Consider the following 23,749-nt stretch of genomic DNA (forward strand, 5'->3'; position numbering starts at 1 on the left):
ATAAAACGCAGTAAAAAGTTATTCAAAAAAGAAAATAAAAAATGAGTAATTTAACGCGTAAGCTTTTTAGTTCTCCAGAAATTGTTCATCAGACTAGATGGTAAACAAAGCAGGGGAAAGGGGGGGGGGAGTTAGGTAAAGCCACGAGTGCATCATTAAGCCTTTTGCAAGATACCTTGTGGCTTTGCTACCAGTCTACATTTTCTCCCACCCACCCTGCTGTTTACCATTTTGCCTGATGAAGACTTCTGGAGAACTCAAAAGCTTGCATGCCATTTTGTGACATTTTTGTTGCCCTAATTAATATGTTGTGCTAATATAGGTTCTGGAATACTGCAGTATTGTGAGGCGTGCATTTTATTTTATTTTTAGTGAGAAATGTTTCGTCTTCGCTCCACCTCTACGCTGAAAGCTGTCAGAAGCCACTGTCACTGCCATATTCCCCACCTGCAATATAAGGACAATGGATTGTGTTACTATTAGCAGAGCAATTCTTAAAACGTTTTAAACCCTTCTTTAAACACACACACATACATTTTTTCCAAACGAAATAACCTGAGTTAAAAAAGAATACGACCCGTCCCTTCTTTGTTGGTTTTTATTTTCTTTTTAGAAGGGAGCGGCGGGCATACTCCGCAGCCCACCCGTAGCTATAATTTCTCCATGGTTTTCCAATAGACGGCCTTTTCCTTTTCGCCCTAGAAGCGGAAGGTTGAAACAGCCTCAAAAGAAACCCCAGGATTTCTATTTCTTCAGGAAGCCGAATAGTAGCACCTCTTAACTTTTTCTATCTCTATTCTTGAATAGTAGGGACTGAGCGGCTTGCGCATGCGTGTCGCATGAAAACATCCCGCTTCACGCTCCGAGGCCGATGCACGTGATCGCTGAGTCGCTCCGCCTCGGCGTCTGTATGGCTGCTACGGCTGCTTCCGGCCGCGGCTGTCAGGAGGACTCCTCGCTCCTCCCCCGCCCCCTTCCTGATCGGTGGCTGAAGAGATGGCGAGCGGTGGCGGCGGCAGCTCGGATGTCCCGGCGGCAGAGGCAGGGGAGCCGGTGCCGGTGCTCGGTGGCTGCGCGGCCGGAGGCGAGGAGGAAGAGGAGGAGGAGCAGGAGGTCTTGGCTCTGGCCGTCCACCTGAGGCGGCGCCTGAGGGGCTGGGAGGCGACGGTGGCCGCCGTGCAGCGGCTACTGGTCTGGGAGAGGCCGCCGCAGAGCCTGGCCGGGGCCGCCGCGCTCGGAGCTGCTCTGTGGTGAGAGGAGGCGGAGGCCACTACGGGGGTGGGGCGCAGGATGGGGCCCCGGGAGGTAGCGCGCGCGGGGGGGGTGTTGTTCACGTGCGTGGCAGCGGCGGCGGTTAGGAACCGCGCGAAGGGGGCTGAAAGTAGAGCCGGCAGGTAGATGGGGTCGTGGATGCGCCTGACGTGGTTTCAGCTGGGCGACCGGTTCTCTCTTGGCGAGAGGAAGCAGGCCAGGCTGCAAGAGAGCCCCGGGCCTAGGGTCACCTATCCTGCTGCAAATTTAATACCACATAGAGTTGTTCTCCTACGCGTGCTTACTTGGGAGTAGACCCCTATTGAAATCGTTGGACTTACCTCAGAGTAAACGTGGATAAGCTTGTGCTCCTCATAATCTTCCAGTTGTCTGCAGGGAAGCTTTCTAAGGGAAAGGAATTGCCAGTCTGGTGTGAAGTGGGCCTGTGTGGCAGCTTTAGGGTAGCGTTTTCTGATGTGGGTCAAGGGTAGGATTGCTTAGGAATAGCCATTCTGTTTCATTCTGAGTATCTGCCATGCATTATTCTGGAATAAGTTGATAGCCCCATGCGATTATGTTTTACCTATGTATGTGGTATCTCGGGTTAAGTACTTAATTCATTCTGGAGGTCCGTTCTTAACCTGAAACTCTTCTTAACCTGAAGCACCACTTTAGCTAATGGGGCGTCCTGCTGTCGCTGCGCCGCTGGAGCACGATTTCTGTTCTCATCCTGAAGCAAAATTCTTAATCCGAGTTACTATTTCTGGGTTAGCGGAGTCTGTAACCTGAAGCGTATGTAACCCGAGGTGCCACTGTATAGGGTTTCTCTGGCTATTCTCATAGCAACCCTGTAGGGTTGGTTGAGCTTAGTAATAATCAGTTGCCCAAGTCAGTAAGCTGGAGTTTGGACCAAGGTCTCCCCAAATCAATCAAAACACACATACAATTTGTGCAAAGATTTTGGTTGGGACATTTGGAAATAGGTCTCTTGAGGTTAGGGAATTGTGGGGAAAGGTACTGGGGAGGCTAGTATGAGGAATTGAGGAAAGTGGAATAGGTAAGAAATTTGCAGTTGTGGAAGGGAATCTAGGGCTGTGAAGTTGAGTGGTAGTTGCAAGGGAGAGATCTGGTAAAATGTAGTTAAGCAATGGTGGTGGAAAGGCCTTGCAACAGGTAAAACTACACAGTGCATGTGTAAAAGATCAAAGTTGATATGAGCAATAAAGCATTTGAGAATGGAGGATATTTGGTTGTGAATTCCCTCCATGGCCCAGGATTATCCTATTTTAAAGGAGGCACAGGTGTGCAGGGACATCCCCCACAAGTTGGAGTCATTCTGAAAAGAGCAGCACTTCTCCCAGAAGTAAGAGCAATGTGAAGGAACACTGAGATGAATTGCTAATTGATAGTGGGTGGAATGTGCATTATGATTGTATGACTGTCTGGATCACTACTGCAGCCCCAAAGTAATTCAGATGGGCCTTTAAATGTCATCTGACTTTTGGATTCTTGGCCCTATCTTCTGAAAGTTAAAAAAGAATTGCTAGATACCTTTAAAACCAGCAGATCTCTGGACACCATACTTTTGCCCAATTTTGGTATCACTCTCTAGCAATCTAGAAGCTTCTGTTTGGAAACAACAACAAATCATAAAAGCAATGTAAATCCTTCTTTTGTGGTTCTTCATTAGTATGAGAAAAGTGGCAATTCTAAAGATTCTTTCCTGTGCACTATGAAGGGAGGCAGATGACTTTAAAATAATGGACCCTGAAAGCTTAGTCAAAGAAACTCATAACATCTTTGCTTCTTCGTGTAGATCTGCAAAAATTGTGAGATGACATGAGTGATTTAAAAGATAGGAAAGCATGGGAAACTTTCATTTGCTCCTACTTGGCACTAACATTACATTTTGGAGCAGTTTTCAATATCCTTTATAAACAAATCCAGAATGGTGCCTCAAGTTATAATTATCGTTGGGAGTGGAAGGATGTTGGGTCCAGACGTCTAGTGAAAAAATGATTGCACCCTCCTGTAGCAAACTTTTGCTTATCTAATTGTTAAAATTCATCCCAGATGTCTGGGGGTAAAAAAGTAAGTTCAACACCCTTCCCCCTGGATTACTTGCTTATTTCAGCAATAAGAATCTACTTTACAGGGAGTCAGTACTGGGCTCAGCAGGTCAATGGTCTACTACTTTCACTGGCAGAGAAACTCTAGAGTCGCAAGTCAAAAACTTTCCCAGCCCTAGTCCCTGAGACTCTTAACTGACGATAGCAGGGACTTAACATTGGACTTTCTACATGCCACACATGTACTCTGCCTATGAGCTATAGAGAAGAGTATAGAACAAGCTGCATGCATGAGTCAGTAGTGGGGTTCTCTCCTTGAAATTGTCTGTCTGAGACTACTGCTGGTCTTGTATGGATGAAATTCTGTTGCCCCTGGCCATAGTGCAGTCATGGATTGATTAAGTCCCTGGTGGACCCAAGAAGGCTTCGCTTTGAGGCATATTTTGTGGTTTCTTCTACACTTGATCTAACAAGGATTGCAGTCACAAGCTTAGGATGTGGGACTTAACATTGGTTGGGTTTAGCGTCATGTAGACTTCCCTCTTCACTCTCAAAGTATAAACAGACCTCTCCCTGACGCACGGGTGGTGCCAAGTGCGCCTCCAGGACTTGGCTTGTGATAAACATGGACTGCTACTAGCAGCTGCAGATAATTGGAGACTCGCCCAGGAGTGTTTCTACTTAGAATTTGTGCACCCACTGTGTACAACCCACATGGTTCATACTATCCCCAGCTTGGGCCTGGTAGCTTAGTAGTAACCCCTGGCAATGTGCCAGGCTGGGAGTAAGCCCTACAAGCTGTGCTGTTGTTAAGCCTGCAGTGGATGAGAACTGTAGTGCTAGCACATTCCTTGTTTTCTGCCTATCCTGCCTCTGCGCACACAGCAACATTGAACAAGCCCGTGTGGTGGAATCCAGCATACAGCTGGGGGGGGGGGGAAACATCCTGTTTACTCTTGCAGACAATGAGCTGACTGTCAGCAGAGCAGATTCACAGGCTGGAGTCAAACAGTAATACATACAGGGCTAGAAAGAGAAGAAAGCATAACATAAAAGAAGCCAGCAGCATATTTTTTAGGTACCCGCCATGCTCGGGCTATAGGGACGCGGGTGGTGCTGTGGGTAAAACCTCAGCGCCTAGGACTTGCCGATCGCATGGTCGGCGGTTTGAATCCCCGCGGCGGGGTGCGCTCCCGTTGCTCGGTCCCAGCACCTGCCAACCTAGCAGTTCGAAAGCACCCCTGGGTGCAAGTAGATAAATAGGGACTGCTTACTAGCGGGAAGGTAAACGGCGTTTCCGTGTGCTGCGCTGGCTCGCCAGATGCAGCTTGTCACGCTGGCCACGTGACCCGGAAGTGTCTCCGGACAGCGCTGGCCCCCAGCCTCTTAAGCGAGATGGGCGCGCAACCCCAGAGTCGGACACGACTGGCCCGTACGGGCAGGGGTACCTTTACCTTTACCTTTATATGCTCGGGCTAATATATTTCAAATTACTAGGTGCCACCAACATCATTTTTCTAGTTGACTGGATGCCTGTAATTTTTAAACCTTTAATTACACAGAGTACAGGTCTCTAAACTGTACACTCATGGTCCGATGCATAGAAATCCAGTGCCTATAATAGATTTCAGTTGGAAGTTGTATACAACACGTTCAAGGATGTGAACTTCTGCCAGTGATAGCTCAAATAGTTAGAAAATAAAAAGGAACAGGGGTGCGCATCCCATTCCCACAATAAGCTTTGGGTGAACAGAAGAGTATATTTTGTCAGAGTGCATTAATTCATTTCTTGCCCAACACTTTTGTTCAGTGTGTTTATGTCAATAATAGGCAAAATGTGTAAAAAAAATTAGGAACTTGGTGTTTCCACCTCAAATTGTGGTTTGGGCCACCCCAAATCATAGACCCACACATGCAGGAGAATGTTATCTAGAGATGACAGACTCATAGACTCATATCCAATGCAAGTTTTTTAAACACAGGACACTGTCAAATGTGTTGGTCTAAGCCATTGCCAATGATAGCCAAACACGCATAGAAAAGAATAAAGAACTGGGGAAGGGATGCAATAAACTTTGGTATATCACAAATCATACACCCACATCTGCAGGATGGTACCCTCTATCGGACAGCATAGAATCACGTCAGGCCCAATGCTTTTTGGAGTAGCAAGGTGCTATCAGTTACACCAATAATTGTCAAAATATGTACAACTCTACTGCTGGATGTGTGAGTATATGGTTTGGTGGTTCCTAAGTTCCATCTTATTTTTTTACACATTTTGGTTGTCGTTGGCATAGTTTCACACCACACAGTTTCTTGTGTCCAAGCACTGTGTTGCTAGACCAAATGCAATTTGGGTATAACCATTGTGGTCCAAAGCAAGTTTGGGTTGCACAAACCCAGTTCCTTATTCTTTTCTACATTTGTTGGCTCTTAATTATTTGTTATATTAGAATAATATAATTTCTAAAATTGGCTATCATTGGACTACCTAAAAATTTATAATCTGACATAAATTTTATGGATGTCATTCTTCATGAGATAGGAGCTGCAGCAGAGTGACAGACAGTCATTTTGGAAAATAGCTTCTGCAGACATGTGCCAATGTGCACATGATGTTTACTGATGTTTCCTCTTTCTAAACTATCTTCTATGTCATCCAAGTGGAAATCGCTTTCACTAATGACTTTCCTCCTGAAATTTATTACAGTGGTACCTCGGGTTACATACACTTCAGGTTACATACGCTACAGGTTACAGACTCCACTAATCCAGAAATATTACCTTGGGTTAAGAACTTTGCTTCAGGATGAGAACAGAAATCGTGCAGCGGTGATGCAGCAGCAGCAGGAGGCCCCATTAGCTAAAGTGGTGCTTCAGGTTAAGAACAGTTTCAGGTTAAGAACAGACCTCCAGAACGAATTAAGTTCTTAACCCGAGGTACCACTGTATAGGACACTGGTCTATAGTGTTGGACTTGGACCTTGAAAACTTTGAAATGTACTCTAGCATTTGGCACAATATGGCCTAGATCAGACATAGGCAAACTCGGCCCTTCAGATGTTTTGAGACTGGAATTCCCATAATTCCTGACCACTGGTCCTGTTAGCTAGGGATGATGGGAGTTGTAGTTCCAAAACATCTGGAGGGCCGAGTTTGCCTGTGCCCGGCCTAGATTAAGGGCCACTGACTAGTGCCAAGGCACCTGCAAGGGCTTTAACTGATGCCCCAGATACTGAGCTTTCATAAGTAAGTAAGTAAGTCTGTAGCCCTCCTAGAAAGGAAGTTATGGGGTAAAATGTGCAGGTACTTTCTCAGCAATTTCTGTGAAATGAGTGAGTGTGCGATGGCCTCTTTTAACTTTTGTCTTTGTCCCTGTAACTTTCCAGGCTGTTTTCCTCCACTTCGTTGCGTCCTCTATTCCTCCTCAGCATGGGCTTTATTGGTGTTCTCCTGTTGGAGAGATGGAAGCCTCAATTCCTGTTGGATTTCTCAGGTAAGTGAAGTAGTGAAGGTTGTACAAGTAAAGGAAGTGGTGTACTTCTGGAGCAGGGATAATCTTGGTTGATTCTTGCATTCTTCCAAGTTCAGTTCATTGCTTCCTGTCCTGCTGTGATTTCCTGCTGATCAAGCCTTGAACTAACACTTCCCCCCTTTTTTGCTGTACTATACTGAATAAAAAGTAGCAAGTAATTGGAGTTCTTTGGACTAAAGGCACTTGGTTAATATTTGCTGGCGTTTTTTGTTTTTTTTTTTCATCTCTTTGCTTCTGCTCATGTTGAGAATGCACATTAGAGCACATTTCTGTTTGTTGAGGGCAGTCATGTGAGAAATGCTGTTTGGCTGAAAGATTAAATGTAGCAATTTGTTTTGTACAGTTAGAGCTTAAGGAGTGTGGATGTAACTGCCTGCAAGTCTTGACAAATTTTGGATTAAATAAGTGGTATCATGAGTGCCTGAGTCAGAACCAGGCAACTATGTGGTGTTGGCCTACAATGTCTAATGTCTTTCCTTCACTGTCCTCAAGAAATATACCCCTGGTGAGCTCAGCATGTGGAGCACCAGTGGCTAGCCTTTTGTTCGCCCAAGGTCTGTATTTGTTCTTGACCAACCTTCCAGGGGTCCCATGAGAGCAGCGAGTGTAACCAGAAGTGAGTCACCCCACTCTCTCTTTTGCACACAGAGAAACAGCTTCCCTTCTCAATTGGAAGGGCAGATTATCAAAGGGGGCAGTGGTTTAAATCTCTCCACTCATTGAATGATTGCTCGGGGGGGGTGTGTGCAAATTGTATCCCCATCTTCATCTCAGTGCTGTATCTACTTTGATTTCTTCTTCTTGCCACTGCCAAATTGGTGTAGTTTTTGTAAGCCATAAAAATTTGCTTGGGGGCGGGATCAGGTCCCCACAATGTGGGGTTAGCCACACTTATGGTAGAGGCTGTGTCTTTCCACATGGTGGAATCTCTAATTAACTCTTTTTGGGACACTTTTTAGGACACATATGAGCAACAACTTGCAGAGTCTGGTTTTCATTAATCAGTATATATGATGTTTCACAATGTCTTCAATCCTCCAAGAGAGAAGCTGATCACAAGATGTTAGAGGGAGTCTATTGTCTGGATTTAATATTGAATTCACTTAATCAGCCCTGTTGTGCCCAGACATCAAACCGTAAACAAAATACTGGCAGGGAGTGGTTTAGAAAAACAGAGACCTAGGTGCCCTGTTCAAGCAGGACTTGTAAAAACATTGCAGCCCAGAAAATTGGATCACACACTCTTCTTGTGCAGTAAGGTGTATCATGTCAGTTTCACTTTGTGATTTTTGGAAGGTTTCCCATGTCACAGAATGATGCAAAGCACCAGTAATATCACTCTAAGCAACGGATTTCTGCTTTAATCTTCCTGTGCTGGAGGAATTTCCTGTAGAGTAGCAGGATCAGCATCATTTTATTTTTATGTTAAATATTACTTGAGTTAAGTTAAGGCTGTTTTGTTCCAGATAACTGCTGGCAAAGAGTAGAGTTGCTGTGGGGTTACATAAGACAAAATAGTAGGCCAGCCATGGTGAGCTGAGGGTTATTTTCTTCCTACTTTTGTTAAACGACCTGGTGAGCAGAACTACTATCCAACTTGGTTTATGTAAGATCAACTGACAAGCCACCTATCCAAGAAGCATCTAATGTTGACCCTCATAACTGACACAGTCATCCTGATTAGATCCCAGGCAGATTCTGTTGTTATCCTTATGAATTGTATTGGAGCTGTATCATTAAATAGGAATGCAGCTTCCTCCCTGTTTGAAGGACCAAGAAGAGCAGTTCTGAACATAGTGAACATTTTTCATATGCAGAATACAGCCAAATTCATAGAGAGACTGTACTGAGAAATTCACTGTGGATTCAAGGTTAATAACTTGCTGTTGCAGTGGACTGAGATTTCTGTGTGATCTTTCAGGCCCATAAGACTGCTACACAAGGGGAAGCAATTGTTAAGTGAGCAGCACAATGCCCCTGCCAGAGCTAACAAAGTCAAAGGCTGCATTAGCTTCTTGTTGGTGCATTAGGAGGTACAAAACGGCATGGTGTAAACAGTTGCGTTCCTGCTGCCCCAGTACATGATGCCTGGATTCAGCACTCTGGCAAGCAACAGTACTGAAATAACAGGCAAGCACAGTAGCCCATGTATTTGGAGCTGCCGTAAACAAACATTACAGCCAGGCTTCTGTGTTAACAATAGTAGCTTTTCACACTCCTGAAATGGGCCCAAGATTTTTCATGTGGGCAGTGGCTGCTGCAATGCCTGAGTACCCACCAGAATCTCTGCTGCCCGAGGAAGATGGTGATTGGCTCCCTCTGTTAGGGCTGATTGCCTGGAATCTGGGTCACAGACTTAACAAGATTGCTTTCCGCCGCTCCACTGCTCTATTCACCAGCCTGTCAGCTCTGTGTATGTGGCCCAGGGGAAAGCCCTGAGCTAGCCCCAAGCACTGTAGCTTGTACAGACTGTGTGCAGCTGACTGCACATTATAACAGCATAGCACATCAGCTACACTAGATAGTCATATCTGATGAGCTTTGAATTCTAGCTTCAAATCTCTAATGCAAAAGAGCTTATTCACACATCTTCTCTACAACTAGGCTCAAACAAAGGTCACATTTTAAGGAGCTCCCTGGGTGGTTTTGTAAAGCCAAGGTTTCTTTTTTTCCTCACATAATATATTTTATTGAAATTTGGAAGAAAATACAAAGATTGATGTCAGGTATCTTTTTATCAAGACTAAAAAACTATCCTAAATAAAAACACAAATCAGAAAGAAAAGGGGAAAAACAAGATGAAGAAAAAAGAAGAAGAAAAGGGGGGGTGAGAAAATGAGAACTTCTGATTCTTCATCTGTTAGCTATATGTAGAAAATTATTCAACACATCCACTCCAAGATAAACACCCAACAAATCTGCTTTCAAGAAACCAAAGCCAAGGTTTCTTCATACTGTGTCCCAAGGCAATCCAACTTCTACATCAAGAAAATTCCAATCCTGTGCCCAAACTCCGTTATTTGAGTAAATGTGTGGTTTGTGTAGCACAGGCTTCCTCAACCTCAGCCCTCCAGATGTTTTGAGACTACGATTCCCATAATCCCTGACCACTGGTCCTGCTAGCTAGGGATCAAGGGAGTTGTAGGCCAAAAACATCTGGAGGGCCGAGGCTGAGGAAGCCTGATGTAGCATATACCTTCTCAGTTTTGATTACATCTGAATCAGTTCAGGAAGTTTGTTCAAAGTGCTGACCTCTTTGATGAGTGTAGGGTGTACAGCAGAGGAAAAGCCAAATGCATGTATAGAAGTGTGATTTGAGGTGACATTGGAATGAGGACACAGATACTTTTGCACCCTGGAACTTTATGTGATCCCTGTCTCTTTCCAAAGTGTATTTAAACACAAGAATAAGAGAAACGCTTGTGGAAATAATACAAGAAGCTACCTGAGAGTCTCACATATCAAATTTGGTACCAACAACCCTGCCCAGAGCACCCTCCCCACCTGTTTTTTGAGTTTGCTCAGACTTTGGTGATTGCTTACTGGCAAAATATGTTACTATTCAAACCTGTTGGCCAGAGCTATGAGAAAGTTCCTCAGCAGAGGTGGGCTGGGCTCAGTTTCAGAACTCCCCCTTCCCCAGTTGCAATTTTGTCAGTTGGAGTATGTCTTGGGACATCAAACAATGCAGATCTTCTGTAGTTGTGTGTGCGCAGCTACATAGAACATGATAGCTCTGTTGGTTAGTGCATGGTGCTGATAATACCAAGGTTGCAGGTTTGTGTTATCAGCGCCCTGCTCTAACCAAGTGAGCTATCATGCTCTAAGTGCTGAAGGCCAGGCTGCTGAAGGAAGTAACCTCTAGCATTTAAACTGTCACACTTCACTTACTCCTTAGCTGAATTATATTTTTCTTCTTTCTCCTGCAGTGCAGCCATTGGAGGAACCTAGAGGAGACAGGTAGGTTTGCTCTGTATTGTCTTCATAGTGGAGATGGTTCTTGCCACCCTTCTGCCTTGCCTGCTCTCTTTTACTCAGTATTTTGACCTGTGTCATGACCTGAAAAGTGCTTCCCCAAATGGGTTTGTAGGGCTCCTTACTCATTTCCCTTCCTTAATGGGGTCAGGTTTGGTTCTCTTTTCGGTTTCTAGAAATTGGAAGAGTCGGATGGATGCCTTCTTCTCAGGATTTAATGGCATTTCAAGGCCAAGAGGAGGCGCTCAATTGTAGTCGTCACCTACTGGATGGATGTCTGTCCGGAAAATGCCACCTGAGGCTTAGGAGACATGGGGTTCCAAGAAAGGAATGTAGGAAGGAATTAACAGTTGTGCCGTGGCAGTCTTTTCATCAGCACAAGCTTTTCAGTTTCTCAGACAGAACAATTCCCCATCTCCCCCTGCCCCTGTTCTGAGAGGGTCTCCCAGTCTTCCCCTTGCTGATTTCCCTGTGGGGAGGGAGTCCTATTCCACAGGCAGAGGTTCTTGTGCAAGTCCCTGTTAGCAGGACTAGTTAGTTGAATCCTGCCCCTTTTGGGTGGGCTTCACCTAACCAGAACCATTGGTGAAAGCCCTGCTCAGGAACTTTGCTTGTGGCTTTCCCTCCTCTCTTTCCCCCACCCCACAAATTGGCTCTGGGGGAGTTGGAGGAACCAATGAGGGGAGAGGCAAGCTGAATTACTTACACATATGGAACAATTGAAAGAGGTCAACATTTGGCCATAACTTTGTTCCACAACAACTTTGATAGCTTTCTGTTAATACTGCCTGCAGGAAGTGATTCTCTGTTGCTTGTGGCAAGCGTACCTGGAAGGTCTAAAGTGCTGATACATTGTTTCCATCCCTGTAGTGACAGTGAGATGGCAAGAGCGCAGCCTCACTTGTTAAGTGTCCCAGAGCTCTGTCGTTTCCTGGCAGAGAGCTGGATTACCTTCAGATTGTACCTTCAGGAGCTGCTGCAATACAAGAGGCAAAACCCTGCTAAGGTAAGCTGGGAGTCATCAGGCCCTCTCAGGGAAAATCCTAGAACATGGCTACTTTCCCCCATGCTGCCTTTGGGCCGTGACTTGTTAACACATACATACATATTCAAATACATTTATTCAAATACAAATACATATTCACAGTTGCTCCTAGCACTTAGGGCTTCTTCACACTGGGTTATTTTTTCTACATGGATATTGCTTCAGTTTAAGAAAGGATGTGCATACACAACAACATGTGGTGTAAACGTTGTATTCCAAACAGCAATTTTAAGGGAATCTAGTATTTTTCACAATATATGTGGAAACAAAAAATGGGAATAGGGTTTTAACCAAGTATGCCAGTACAGACAAGGTACAGTGTGTTCCAGAAACTATCCTGAGAAAAACAGCTGAGGGCAGACATACCCTTAGCCCGCACATACGTGTTGATGTTGCTTTGTAGATGTCACTTCTCTGTTTCTTTTTCCTCCGCTGTCACCCAGTTCTGTTTAGTAATCCAAAATGCATAATGTGATATATTTGTGTTGTAACTCTGTTCTTGACATTTGTCTTTCATCGCAGAGGTGCATTTCCATGTGATGGCCTCATTCCTGCATTGAAATGTGAGATTGTTGCTTGCAGCAGTTGCTCCATATAAGCAGTAAATGAGCAGTTCTGGCCCTGAGCAGAATTCAGATTTTCTTGCTGTAGTGTCTGGGATTTATGAGCATAGATGGCAAGCAGCTCTCTCTATTGATTAATTAATGGCCTGTCCTTGGAGGCGAAAGCATTACCTTATATTATATAGTCACGATAGTTAAAGGGAAGGCAGGTAGAGAGGGGAGTAATGTATGGGCCTTATTTTATCTCAGTATGAGGGAAGTCCTGAAATCTGTTCCAGTATCTTTTGCCAGTGGCAAATTTCTTCCATTTCCATTGACAGCCTAATAGTGAATCAAACACATACTCCTTTCAGAGTGTTGGGATCGGCATAGAAAAAGTCAGGCTTTTTCCTCTTGTAGTCAGCTATTTGCCCATTTGTCAGTTACTTTCAGACATGCAGCTTGCTGTTGCAGGTACTTCTGGATCCCCACCCGGCTCTGTTATAACACTACCTGGCAGCAGCACCCGGGAGCAAAAGAGTAGCCAATCGTTCTGGCATGGCAGATACTCAAAGCATTCAAAATGGCTGTGTGGATGAATACAAGCAGTTATTAATTAGAACAAGGCTCTCTGGGATTGGGGGCATCTCTTGAGCCATTGCAAAGGTGGCTTATTGGCTGTCCTGGGAATGCTTCCACTGTGCTAAACCTTTCTTCTCTATCTCCTTTTGCCTTGTACTTCCAGTTTTGTGCCAGAGTCTGCTCAGGATGCTTGATCTTAGCGATAGTAGGACACTATGTTCCTGGAATCATGATTTCCTACATTGTCTGTGAGTATAACTGGGCTGTTTTATCCCTTAAAACTAGACATGTGACTTAGCTAAGCATATGCCCAGGAATTTTCTTTATCCAGCTCATTTAAAAGAAATTAAAAGCACATAATAGTTCCGACACCTTGTGGGGAACAGGGACACAGATTGAATTTAATGAGGCGCAGCTGGTGGATGGCTGGACACTGAGTATCCTTTGGGAAATTGACTGCTTCTTTGTCTCTGAGAATATATGCTTCTAACACTTTCTGGACTGTCTCCAGTGCTCAGTATCTTGCTGTGGCCGCTGGTGGTATACCATGAACTTATCCAGAGGATGTACACACGCTTGGAGCCCATTTTGATGAAACTGGATTACAGCATGAAGGTGGATACCTTGCATCTTAAACACGAAAAGAAAAGTAAGACAACAGCTCCACAGTACCTGAAATGCATAGCTTTTGATGATAGGATACAGGATGTTAGTCCCAGCAAGTAAAAATTAGAAACTGGGCTGGCTAGCTAGGAGCATTCAGTCCAGTGGGGTGAGGTCCAAAATCACTGGAGATGGCTGGATTTTAATGTGCATTAGTGTCCAATACAGTGGTACCTCGGGTTACAGACGCTTCAGGTTACAGACTCTGCTAACCCAGAAATAGTACCTCGGGTTAAGAACTTCGCTTCAGGATGAGAACAGAAATTGTGCAGTGGCGGCGCCGCGGCAGCGGGAGGCCCCATTAGCTAAAGTGGTACCGCAGGTTAAGAACAATTTCAGGTTAAGAACAGACCTCCAGAACGAATTACCGTATTTTTCGCTCTATAAGACGCACCAGACCACAAGACGCACCTAGTTTTTGGAGGGGGAAAACAAGAAAAAAAATATTCTGAATCTCAGAAGCCAGAACAGCAAGCGGGATCGCTGCGCAGTGAAAGCAGCAATCCCTCTTGCTGTTCTGGCTTCTGGGATAGCTGCGCAGCCTGCATTCGCTCCATAAGACGCACACACATTTCCCCTTACTTTTTAGGAGGAAAAAAGTGAGTCTTATGGAGCAAAAAATACGGTAAGTTCTTAACCCGAGGTACCACCGTACTGTGAGGAAGCACAGTCTGTATGAAGCTTCTGATGAAATATTCTCCTGGTCCTCTTCTTATAGGACTAGTTCCACTGATGTCCCATTAAGCATTTTGTATGTGTTTTCTAACAGAGCGTCAAGGAAAGAGTGAGCCCGAAACTGGCAATGAGCCGATGGCAGAGACTGAAAGTGAGAGTGAGGCGGAGCTGTCTGGGTATTCTCCACTGGTAAGAGCATGGGAAGGGATACATGTTGGTGTTGAGCTTCATTCCCAAGAATTCATTTCTTTCAAGTGATGTGAGTTTGCCTGCAGGGTTGGAAGGTCTGAGATCTTGTACTTGTTCCCTTCATAAAGGCTACTGTATTCATTCTGACTTAGGAACTTGCAGGTTTTGGAGGGCCTTCTTCCCCCACCCTCACTTCTTTGGGCCTTTCCTTATCTTCTCAACACTATTATCACCAACTGCTCTTTTTTGTCATTGTTACCACCTATGTGCTTGCTGCGCAAAGAGCCAGTGAACAAGCAGGTATTGGCATCTGTTGTCCCTCCTTCTCACTTTCCCAGTGGTCTTGGCCAGAGCAAAAGGCAGGTGAACAAGGAGATTGCAATGATGAAGAGGCAGAGAATGTCCAGTGGTGGCTCGTCAGTGGTCCCACTCCTGAAGTGTGGCCCCTTAGCAGATCCATCCTGACCCTTGATGCCTGCCCTGGAAACTTGGCATGATACTTCAGATTCAGAGGGGACAGAGAGGAGTAGTCAGGTTGGCATTGTAGGGGACATCTCTCTCCAAATGCTCCCTCCAACTTCTGACTCTCCAACCTTTCTTTTCAGAGCCAAAATCACTCTATCTCTCAGGGTTTAGGCGGAAGAGTTAGTCTTGGAGGATAGTTCTTCCTCATTATTGCCATCACTAATTAGATATATAACCAACCTGGTATGTTGGATCTGGGTTCAAATTCCTGTTTGGTTAGAGTGGGTCAAGTGGGTTAAATGTTTAAGGCACATAAGCATGTCCAATTTTAAATCCGGAAAATAAGATGGCAGAATCCCAAGTCACTGATTCCTCTACAGTTAATCTTACAACTAATTTTTGTAATTGGAATATCCATCTTTTTGATAATCCATGCATTGTTTCCATTCAGTAAAAGGTTAATATTTTTAGTGCATCCCTCTTTGAAATCCAAGTTAATATTGGCTCAGACTCTGATGGCAGAGATTCTAGGCTAACAGGTGGGACCTAGTGGCTCCACTGTAAGGTGGAGATTTTTAGCCACAAGAACCAAAAATGTCCTCACGCTCCTCCTTTTTGCAGGTGGATGTGAAGAAGACAGCTCTGGCGTTGTCAATTACAGACTCTGAGCTCTCTGATGAGGAGGCCTCTATCCTAGAGAGTGGAGGCTTCTCCGTCTCCAGAGCTACCACACCACAGCTGACCGACGTGTCTGAAGGTGCCATTTTCTTACTCCCCAAACCCAAATGCTGCATATTATTTGGGGCCACTGTGTAGTAGAGTACAAGTTGTGTTCCCTTCTAGAGTGTTCAGAGATGAAAACTAGGATATGAAGGGTAGTTGTAGGGCTTAGAATTCATGAGAATGATGAACTTTGGGCTGAAAAGGACCAAAATCAAATCTGATTTCCAGACTTTGAGTGGCCCCTGAATACAGCTGTCTTTACCAGGAAATATGGATGTACTTGTTTACTATATTTTTACATGTTACCATGCAGAGTCCAGTGTCTTTATTATTTCTTGATTGATGATAGACATCCTGCACTGTTCCGTAACTTGCAGGCCATTGGGAGAATGCGAGTAGCTCCCTTACTATGGGGGTTACTGGTGCCACACACAAACAGCCCCAAGTTCTTCTGCAGCATTGTTAAGTCTTCAGGGATTAGCTGTCCACTCTAGGCTCTCCTTGCCTGAGCTTTGATCCCCCTATACTCTTCTCCCCCACCTAAGATGAACAGCTGACATTACCAAGGCAACATATTTCACTGAGGATTGCAGTCCTTGAGGCTGTAAACTAAAAAGACCCACTTCTTCAACCAATTTCATTGTCACCCTAGCCTTGCCTTACATCAGGAGTGGTCAACCTTTTTAGACCAAGGGCAGCATTTCCTCTCTCCCAGTGATTGGTGGACTGAGCAGAAAATGTAAATTTTGCCTCTGTATAGTAGGCTACTTTCTAAGCACACTTGCACACCCATTTCTCTCCTCCATCCAGGCCAGCAAGAGGCAGTATCAGAATTCAGTGACACATCCCAGCCAGGCAAAAACACTCGAGGAAGGGTACAAACCAGGGCTGGTGGGAAGTGTGGCTTTGGCAGAGAAGGGTGTGGTGAAGTAGGAAGTGTAGCCTTACCAAATCCTGAGGGCCAGATGGAGAGGCCTAGAAGGCTGCATCTGGCCCCGAACCTGAGCTTCCTTTCCCCTGAGCATAACTTTTATTCATTTGCAAGCCTCCTACCCCCAAACCACACACAACAGTGTAAATTGAAAACCATAAAGGACGGTATTTTAATGCAGAAACTAGAACACTTGTACTATATAGATGTTGTAGTATGTGAAAATCCAAAGTATTGGGTCTTGTTCCATAATAGCTCATTTACACACTTAGAAGTAGCAGTTGCAGCCAATTCCACTGCAGTAGCATGCAGAGCTTTTCCTGAGGCTTTACCAATGAGGAAGAACCTGGTGGAGTAACTTCAGGGAGCCCCAGCCTGCAATGCTAAGTATGATTGTTGTTGTTTGTATAGTGCCATAGAGTGCTTTGAAGCACATCAGCTTTGTTATCATGTTATCCTAGCTACCTTGTATGATAGGTCAGGGTTGTTGCCATGGTGCATGTTGGCACCAATGACGTGGGGAAATGTCATGTAACCCTGGAAACACAATTTAGGTAGCTAAGTTGGAGGTTGAGAGCTAGGACCTTCACGGTAGATTTATTTTAAATGCTACCTTTTCCATGCACAAGGTCAGCTAGACAGGCAGGGTTGAGCAGTTCAGTGTATGGATGAGTTGGTGGAGAGGTTTGGATTTGTTAAGCACTGAGAAGTGTTCTGGGACAAGCCAGGGACAGGCTCCATTTCAGCCGGGATGGAACCAGACTATATATGCTTAAAGTCTAAAAGGTGGCAAAGCAGCTATTCAGCTGTTTGCTGGGAGAAAGCCACTTAAGGCTGAGGATCATCTTGTTTGGGGCAAACCATCCAGGGGAATCCAGGAAATTTCAGGGTGGTTAGTTTAATGTCTCTTCTGGGAAAACTGGTAGCAAGCATAATTAAAGATTGGAATACCAAGCATATAGAAGGACAAGCTTTGCTGAGGCAGAATCAGTGTGGCTTCTGCAAGGGTAAGTCCTGTGTTTGAGAATGTCAGCAAGCACATAGAGAGAGAGAAAGAAGTGATCCAGTTGACATAGTGTACTTAAACTTTCAAAAAGCCATTGACTATGGAGTCCCTTGCCCAAGACACCTGATTAAGTTTAGCAGCTGTGAAATAAGAGGACATGCTGTTATAGATCAGGACTGGTTAAGAAACAGCAGAGAGTAGAAATTAAGGAAGGGTTTTCCCAATGCAGTGGTGTCCAAACTTTTTTCAAAGAGGGCCGGATTTGATGTAGTGAAGGGCCATGAGGGCCGATCAAAGGGCCAACCAAAGTTTTTAAGCTTTTTTCAGGATTAAAGTTGTGGAGGTTTTTTTTAGGATTTTGCCCCAGGAAATAAACAGCCACAGGGGCCAGATTAAACCTACCAGCAGGGCCGAATTAGGCCCCCAAAATGGACTTTGGACATGCCTGCAATAGAGGGATGTAGGAAGTGGGGTCCACCAAGGTTTGGTGTTGGTACTGGTGCTTTTTAAACTTGTTCATAAATGATCTAGAGTTGGGAGTGAACAATAAGGTAGCCAAGTTTGCTGCTGATACTAAATTGTTAGGGGTGGTTAAAACAGAAAGGAATTGCGATGGGCTTCAAAAGGAGAAGTAGACATTAAAATGGGAAATGCAATTAAATGTAAGCAATGTAAGATTATGCATGGTGTAGAGAAAGAGAGGTGTTTCTCATAATACAAAAATCTGAGGACATGTAATGAAGCTGCATGTTGGAAGATTCAGAACAGACAAGAGGAGGTTCACATAGCACATACCGTAGTTTAAACTATGGAATTAGTTCCAACAAGACGTAGTAATGGCCACCAATGTGGATGGATTTAAAAGACAAATTTCTGGATGATAAAGCTGTCAATGGCTGCTGGCCACAATGGCTTTGTTCACCGTCCACTAGTGTGTCTGAATTCCAGTTGCTGGGAGTTCCAAGAGGGAAGAGTGCTGTTTCACTCATGTCCTGCTTGTGGATTTCTCATAGGCATATGAGAACAGGATGCAGGACTAGATGGGGCTTAGGTCTGATTCAGCAAGGCTGTTCTTATGTTTTTATTGCCCCCATATTGTAGTGCAGGGGGCAGGAGTGAGAATGAGATAGTGGTGGTATATCTAAAGCACCTAATGAGTACATGGCAAAAGTGAGATTCAAACCAAGGAATTCACACTCTTCATAGCCACTATGATACACAGCTTTCATACATCAGCATTAACGTGCATGATACTGCATACATTTACCAGCTCAGATTTGTTCTGGTGAGATGATTGAACAAGAAAGAAAAGCAGTAGCAAGATCATAGTGGGGTTGGTGACTTTTAATCAGGGAGTACAGCTATAGAACAGCAGCAACTGACCTGTTAATGAAAGAATAGGAAAGAACATTTCTGTTCAAGGTCAGGATAAGATGATAAGGAGGCACACAAAAGCAAGTACCGTAAGTGTATTCAGAAACAGACTGGCAGCTGAGCTTGGAATGGCAATTGATGATTGAGAACAGGGAATTCTGGGGTGTTTGGGGAGGCCATGTTCATATTCCCAATATGCTTTTCAGATCTGGACCAGCAGAGCCTTCCCAGTGAGCCAGAAGAGTCCTTCTCCAAGGACTTGGCAGAGTTTCCTTCTGTGGAAGAGTTTCATTCCAGAGACTTGGGACCACCCAGTGAGGATGACAACTTTGCAGTGCCTGCCCACACTGCCCACCAACTGGACTCTGCTGAGAAAGACGGCGTGGCGGCAGCAGCCATGAGTTCAGACACATCCATCCTGTGCCTGGCCTCACCCCTGCACTTTGTAAATACGCACTTCAACGGGAACGGGCAGGCAGTGGCAGGAGGAGCCCTGGAGCCCCAACCTGTCACTGCCCAAGGCCTGGGGCTGCACATCGATTCACTGAGCCAAGAGATTGTCACCACCGCTATCAGTACAGTAGTGCAGAACACCCTGTCAGCCCTGCTCCGCTCCTCTGAGGACAACGAGGGGCCTTCTCTCTCTGAGTTCCTGCCCACTGAGCCCGAGGAGAGACTGAGCTTCCAGGCCCAGCTGTCTGAGAGTGCGGAGGTGGGGGCAGCCTCTCTGCCTGGGGAGGAGGAGGAGGAGGAAGCTGATGATTTTGAGCTGCTTGATCAGAGGGAGCTGGAGCAGATGGATGCAGAGCTTGGCCTTTCTGGAGAGACAGAGGCTCAAGCGACACCAGCTCTCCCTCCTGAAGAAGAATCCTTGCCCAGCTCCTAGGTCCCACTGCTCCCGTGTATTTCTGCAGCTGCAAGGGAAGGACAAGTGAACACACAGCAGAGTTTGGTCTGTGCTGACTGGGGACGGCAAAACATCCACATTCACAGTGTTATGTCTGGAATAGTGAGTCCTCTTCCTAGTGTTGGCCTTCCAAGCAGGGTGTTGCGTCTTGCCCATGCTTCCTAGTGGTGATGCAATCTTTTTTGGTCTGCTGCTGCAATTTGTCTGTCTTTGTCTATTCGTTTTGTTTTTTTGCACGCCGCATCCTCAGCTAGATATCCCCGCTGCTCGCACCCACTGTTCATGCCCCCCCCAGTAGGAAGGAAAGCAGTTTTATTGGATGGAGGGGGGTGCCAGAGGGTCTACATTGTAAATATTTTTATGAAAACATTGGTTTGTTTAGTTGGGGAGAGGGAGAAGGGATTGGTGGTATGGAGAAAACGGGTTGAGGTGGGTTTCCTTCCCTTGAGTTAGAAATTTCGGGGTGGAGGGGAAGTAGGGCTTCAAAGGAGACATCGTGTGGAGTATATTTGCTGTCAGGACAAGATGAGGGGGCACAATTGAGCTTTGCTGCCCACCTTGTACAAGAATAGCAGCTGCTTTTGCACTTCCGAGCACTAGCCCTTTCCCTTAACTTTCACCCTACAACCCAATTTCCTTTATTCAGTTGTGTGAATATGACACCTGATTTGGGCTCCAGGAAGTGGGTAGTCTGGTCCTGTAGATTCTCAACTCCAAGGCCAGGCTGTCTGCAGGCTCTTTAATCTACTTGGGAAAACACAAAGCAATTTGCAGTGACTTGAAAGCTTCCTCTTCCACTGCTGCACTTTAAAAGCAAAATCCCCTTATATCTACTTCTTGTCACCTTTCTCTAAGGCCTAGCTGAGCCAGCTCTGCCCTATGATGTACCCTGGCCAGAGCACAATCTTCTGCTGCCCTCAGCCTTGCCTTAGGGAAAAGAGCAGAGCAGCTTGAAAAGGAATGATGTGTGTAGGACATTGGGAAGAACATTCTCCAACTCCAAGCTCTCTAGGCTTATCTCCACTCTACTCCCACTCTCAAATCACTTTTGAAACCTCAGGGGTTTCACTCTTTATAGTCTTTTGCTAATTGGAGTAGTGTGCCCATTTATGTTCTCAGGAGAAGGGAGGGACTAAATGGGAGTGGAGGATTGTTTGGTTTTTTTTCTCCAAAGGTGGTTACTGCCCCTGATACCTATTGCTGCTTGCACAGGTTTGCAGAATATTAATTCTAGGATCTGATGGCTGAGTCTTTCAAATATTGATTTTAAGTTGCAATAATAAAGTGGGTTTTTAATTAAATGGAAACAGAGATGCCCCCGATTGGGTGTGTATCTTTGTTAAGAGGCAGCAGTCTGTCTTCAGTAATAGCGTTCTCGGCTGAGTGGATACTGCTTGCTCCCAGTAATGGATCTCATTTTTTGCCTCTTTTTCAATGATTGCTGGAGAAGCTGGGTGGGTTGGGGAGTGTCATGAATTGGCCATTTTCTTGCTGTTGAAAATTTTCAAGCTGGGCACTTCCAGGCGATTCCTGACGCTTTCACATTCTCACAAGTGACTGCAGCTTTGCAGATGCAGGCCCTAAAGCTGTGATAGCTTGCCCTGCAGGCCTCAGCATTTTAAACTGCACTTCTGAGAGTTTATGACCAAGGTGAAGGTGCTGCCTCTCAGCAAGAGGGGCCACCAATCAATTCCAAGCACATTTGCAAGACCCCAGTTCTTGCCTTTTGCACCCTTCAAGTTTCATCGCTTGCTGAGTCAGTCACTGGCCCACTCTTTGTATCGAGGATGGCTGCCTGTCTCAGGTTCCTTCAGTCATGGGGCAATGATTTTCTTGAAATGCAAAATGATCTTGTTCTCCAGAGTTGGTTTCCTTTCTGACCTGTGTTGCCTGCCCCATCCCATCCCAGCCCCAGTCAAATGTTGAGGGGAGGATGCCTGTTAATACAGCTTCCTCCTAATGTCTGCACTTTGGAATGGGCAGCCACATAGCACTGAGTGTGGAGCTTGCTCGCCTTTGTGTTGTGTCCTGAGCACAAATTTTGCTACCCCTACCACCAGCCAGAAGCCCTAGCTTTCCCATTCTGGTGCAGGAGGCATGTTATATGTTTGTGTTTTTCTCTGAAGCTCTAAGCTGTCTTCCTCTCCTTTGGTGGCAACAGCGCCATAATGCTCCATGATAGGGGCCTTTTGAGGAAGGGCTGGGAGGCTGCTGATGTCACCCAGGAAAAGCAGAGGGCTTTGAACTGTGTAGCGGTGTTTATTCTATGGCTAAATATTTAAAACAAACTGTAGTCTTTTTAATAAAAAAGGTTCAAAGATGTGAATTTTGGGTTAAAAGTTCTAACTCTTCATCTTATCCAATCACCCAGAAACCCCGCCTTTCTCAATTTGAGAAACCCTCCTTTCTCAATTTCCCAGGTATCCCTGATGCACTGGGATCTGGCAGCCATTTTAAGTCTATGTCCAGATGGTTATTACCCTAGTTATGGTCTTTCCTGATAGTATTCAGTATTCCATTGCACATGCATTGCAGCTCCACTAAGACGCCATTGTTCGCTCAAATTCGGGAAGTTATGTCCAGTGTTCAGTAACTGCTGTAGGTGAGCACCTGGCACAACCTTGAACTGAAGGCAGTAATGCTACACGAGCCATCATATCCTTTAGTATCTTCTCAGTTCCAGTTCTCACAACCACCCAAAGTTGTAGTAAGCATGTGCCTTGTACTATGTCAGGATCTAGGTGGGAATACACACAATTGCATACTGTACCATACAGTTTTGTTTGTTGTTGAAAACTAGTGCATTTGGAGTGAAGAATAGAACTTTGCTCTTCATGCTAATGGACACGACAGCTTGAGGTGGTTTCTTAATGCTGCTGTTCCCCTTTATTGCCTCTCATTTAACAGCTACCCTAAGGTAACTGAGAAGTCTGTAAAGCCTATTAACAGCAGGTGTCATTTGAGGTTGGATAGCTGAGTAAATTAAAGGAATAGAGATACAGCTATAACTCTCCTAACTCATCTAACCTAAGTTCTTCCATGCAATGTGGAAACCGTTGTCAGTTCAGCTTCCTTTTCTGCTAGATTCTCAAAGCAAGATGATTAATCCAGTTTAGCTGCTTTTGATTCTATGGGCTCTACACCTAGTGTTCCCAGAGTTCAGCCCCCATGCACAGCAAAGATGGACTTTCCAAACAAATGGTGCTAAGCTTGCAAAATTAATTTACTACAGGTGCATTGGGTTCTTCAGCATATATGGTTTTCAGCCCATGGACTGCATTCCCTTCAGGCAGGCTTCCAAGGACCACATGCTAGTGCTGGTGATTGTAAATTTTAACTTTGAACTGTAGGTTCTTTCTATCCTACATCCAGGCAAGCAAAGGGCATTATCACAATGCTAGGACACATTTCAGCCCGGCAAAAACACTCAAGCGGGGCTGCTAAGAAGAGTCCTAAGGATTAGATAGTGAGGCTTGGTGGATTGCATTTCGGGCCCGAGCCTGAGTTTTCTTATCTCAGACACACTGCGTGATACAGTAGCTCTCACAAAAGCCTGCTTTTATTTGAGTGTAAGATTATGGCTCACATATCCACATTTATGCAGAAGTAAGCCCTACAATGTTCAGCATAGCTTGTTTACAGCTGAATGTGTTTAGAATTGCAACCTTACTTTTTTCATTTGAACATTCCCCCACTAATTCCCAACACAAATATGGAAGATAGTTTTTCATGTTCAATTTTGTAACAAATGTTTCAAGTTAGGTAGATTATGTGGCAAAATGTTCATATATTTTCTGCATCTAAGTGTGTTTTT

The 23,749-nt window shown here is 45.0% G+C and overlaps 1 protein-coding gene across 1 annotated transcript; it reads left to right on the forward strand.

The window, feature by feature from the left end:
* Nucleotides 1-575: 575 nt before the first annotated feature.
* On the forward strand, nucleotides 576-22,261 carry RETREG2 (reticulophagy regulator family member 2). The gene is made up of 9 exons (XM_081201484.1): nucleotides 576-1,250; nucleotides 6,713-6,819; nucleotides 10,788-10,818; nucleotides 11,704-11,839; nucleotides 13,166-13,250; nucleotides 13,514-13,651; nucleotides 14,435-14,529; nucleotides 15,616-15,751; nucleotides 19,235-22,261. The coding sequence occupies exons 1-9, from the start codon at nucleotides 997-999 to the stop codon at nucleotides 19,912-19,914; spliced, it is 1,662 nt and encodes a 553-aa protein (XP_081057610.1). The 5' UTR covers nucleotides 576-996; the 3' UTR covers nucleotides 19,915-22,261.
* The last annotated feature ends 1,488 nt before the right edge of the window (nucleotides 22,262-23,749 follow it).

This window comes from Podarcis bocagei (genome assembly GCF_964188305.1).
Source record: "Podarcis bocagei genome assembly, chromosome: 1".
In the NCBI taxonomy this organism is placed as follows: Eukaryota; Metazoa; Chordata; class Lepidosauria; order Squamata; family Lacertidae; genus Podarcis; species Podarcis bocagei.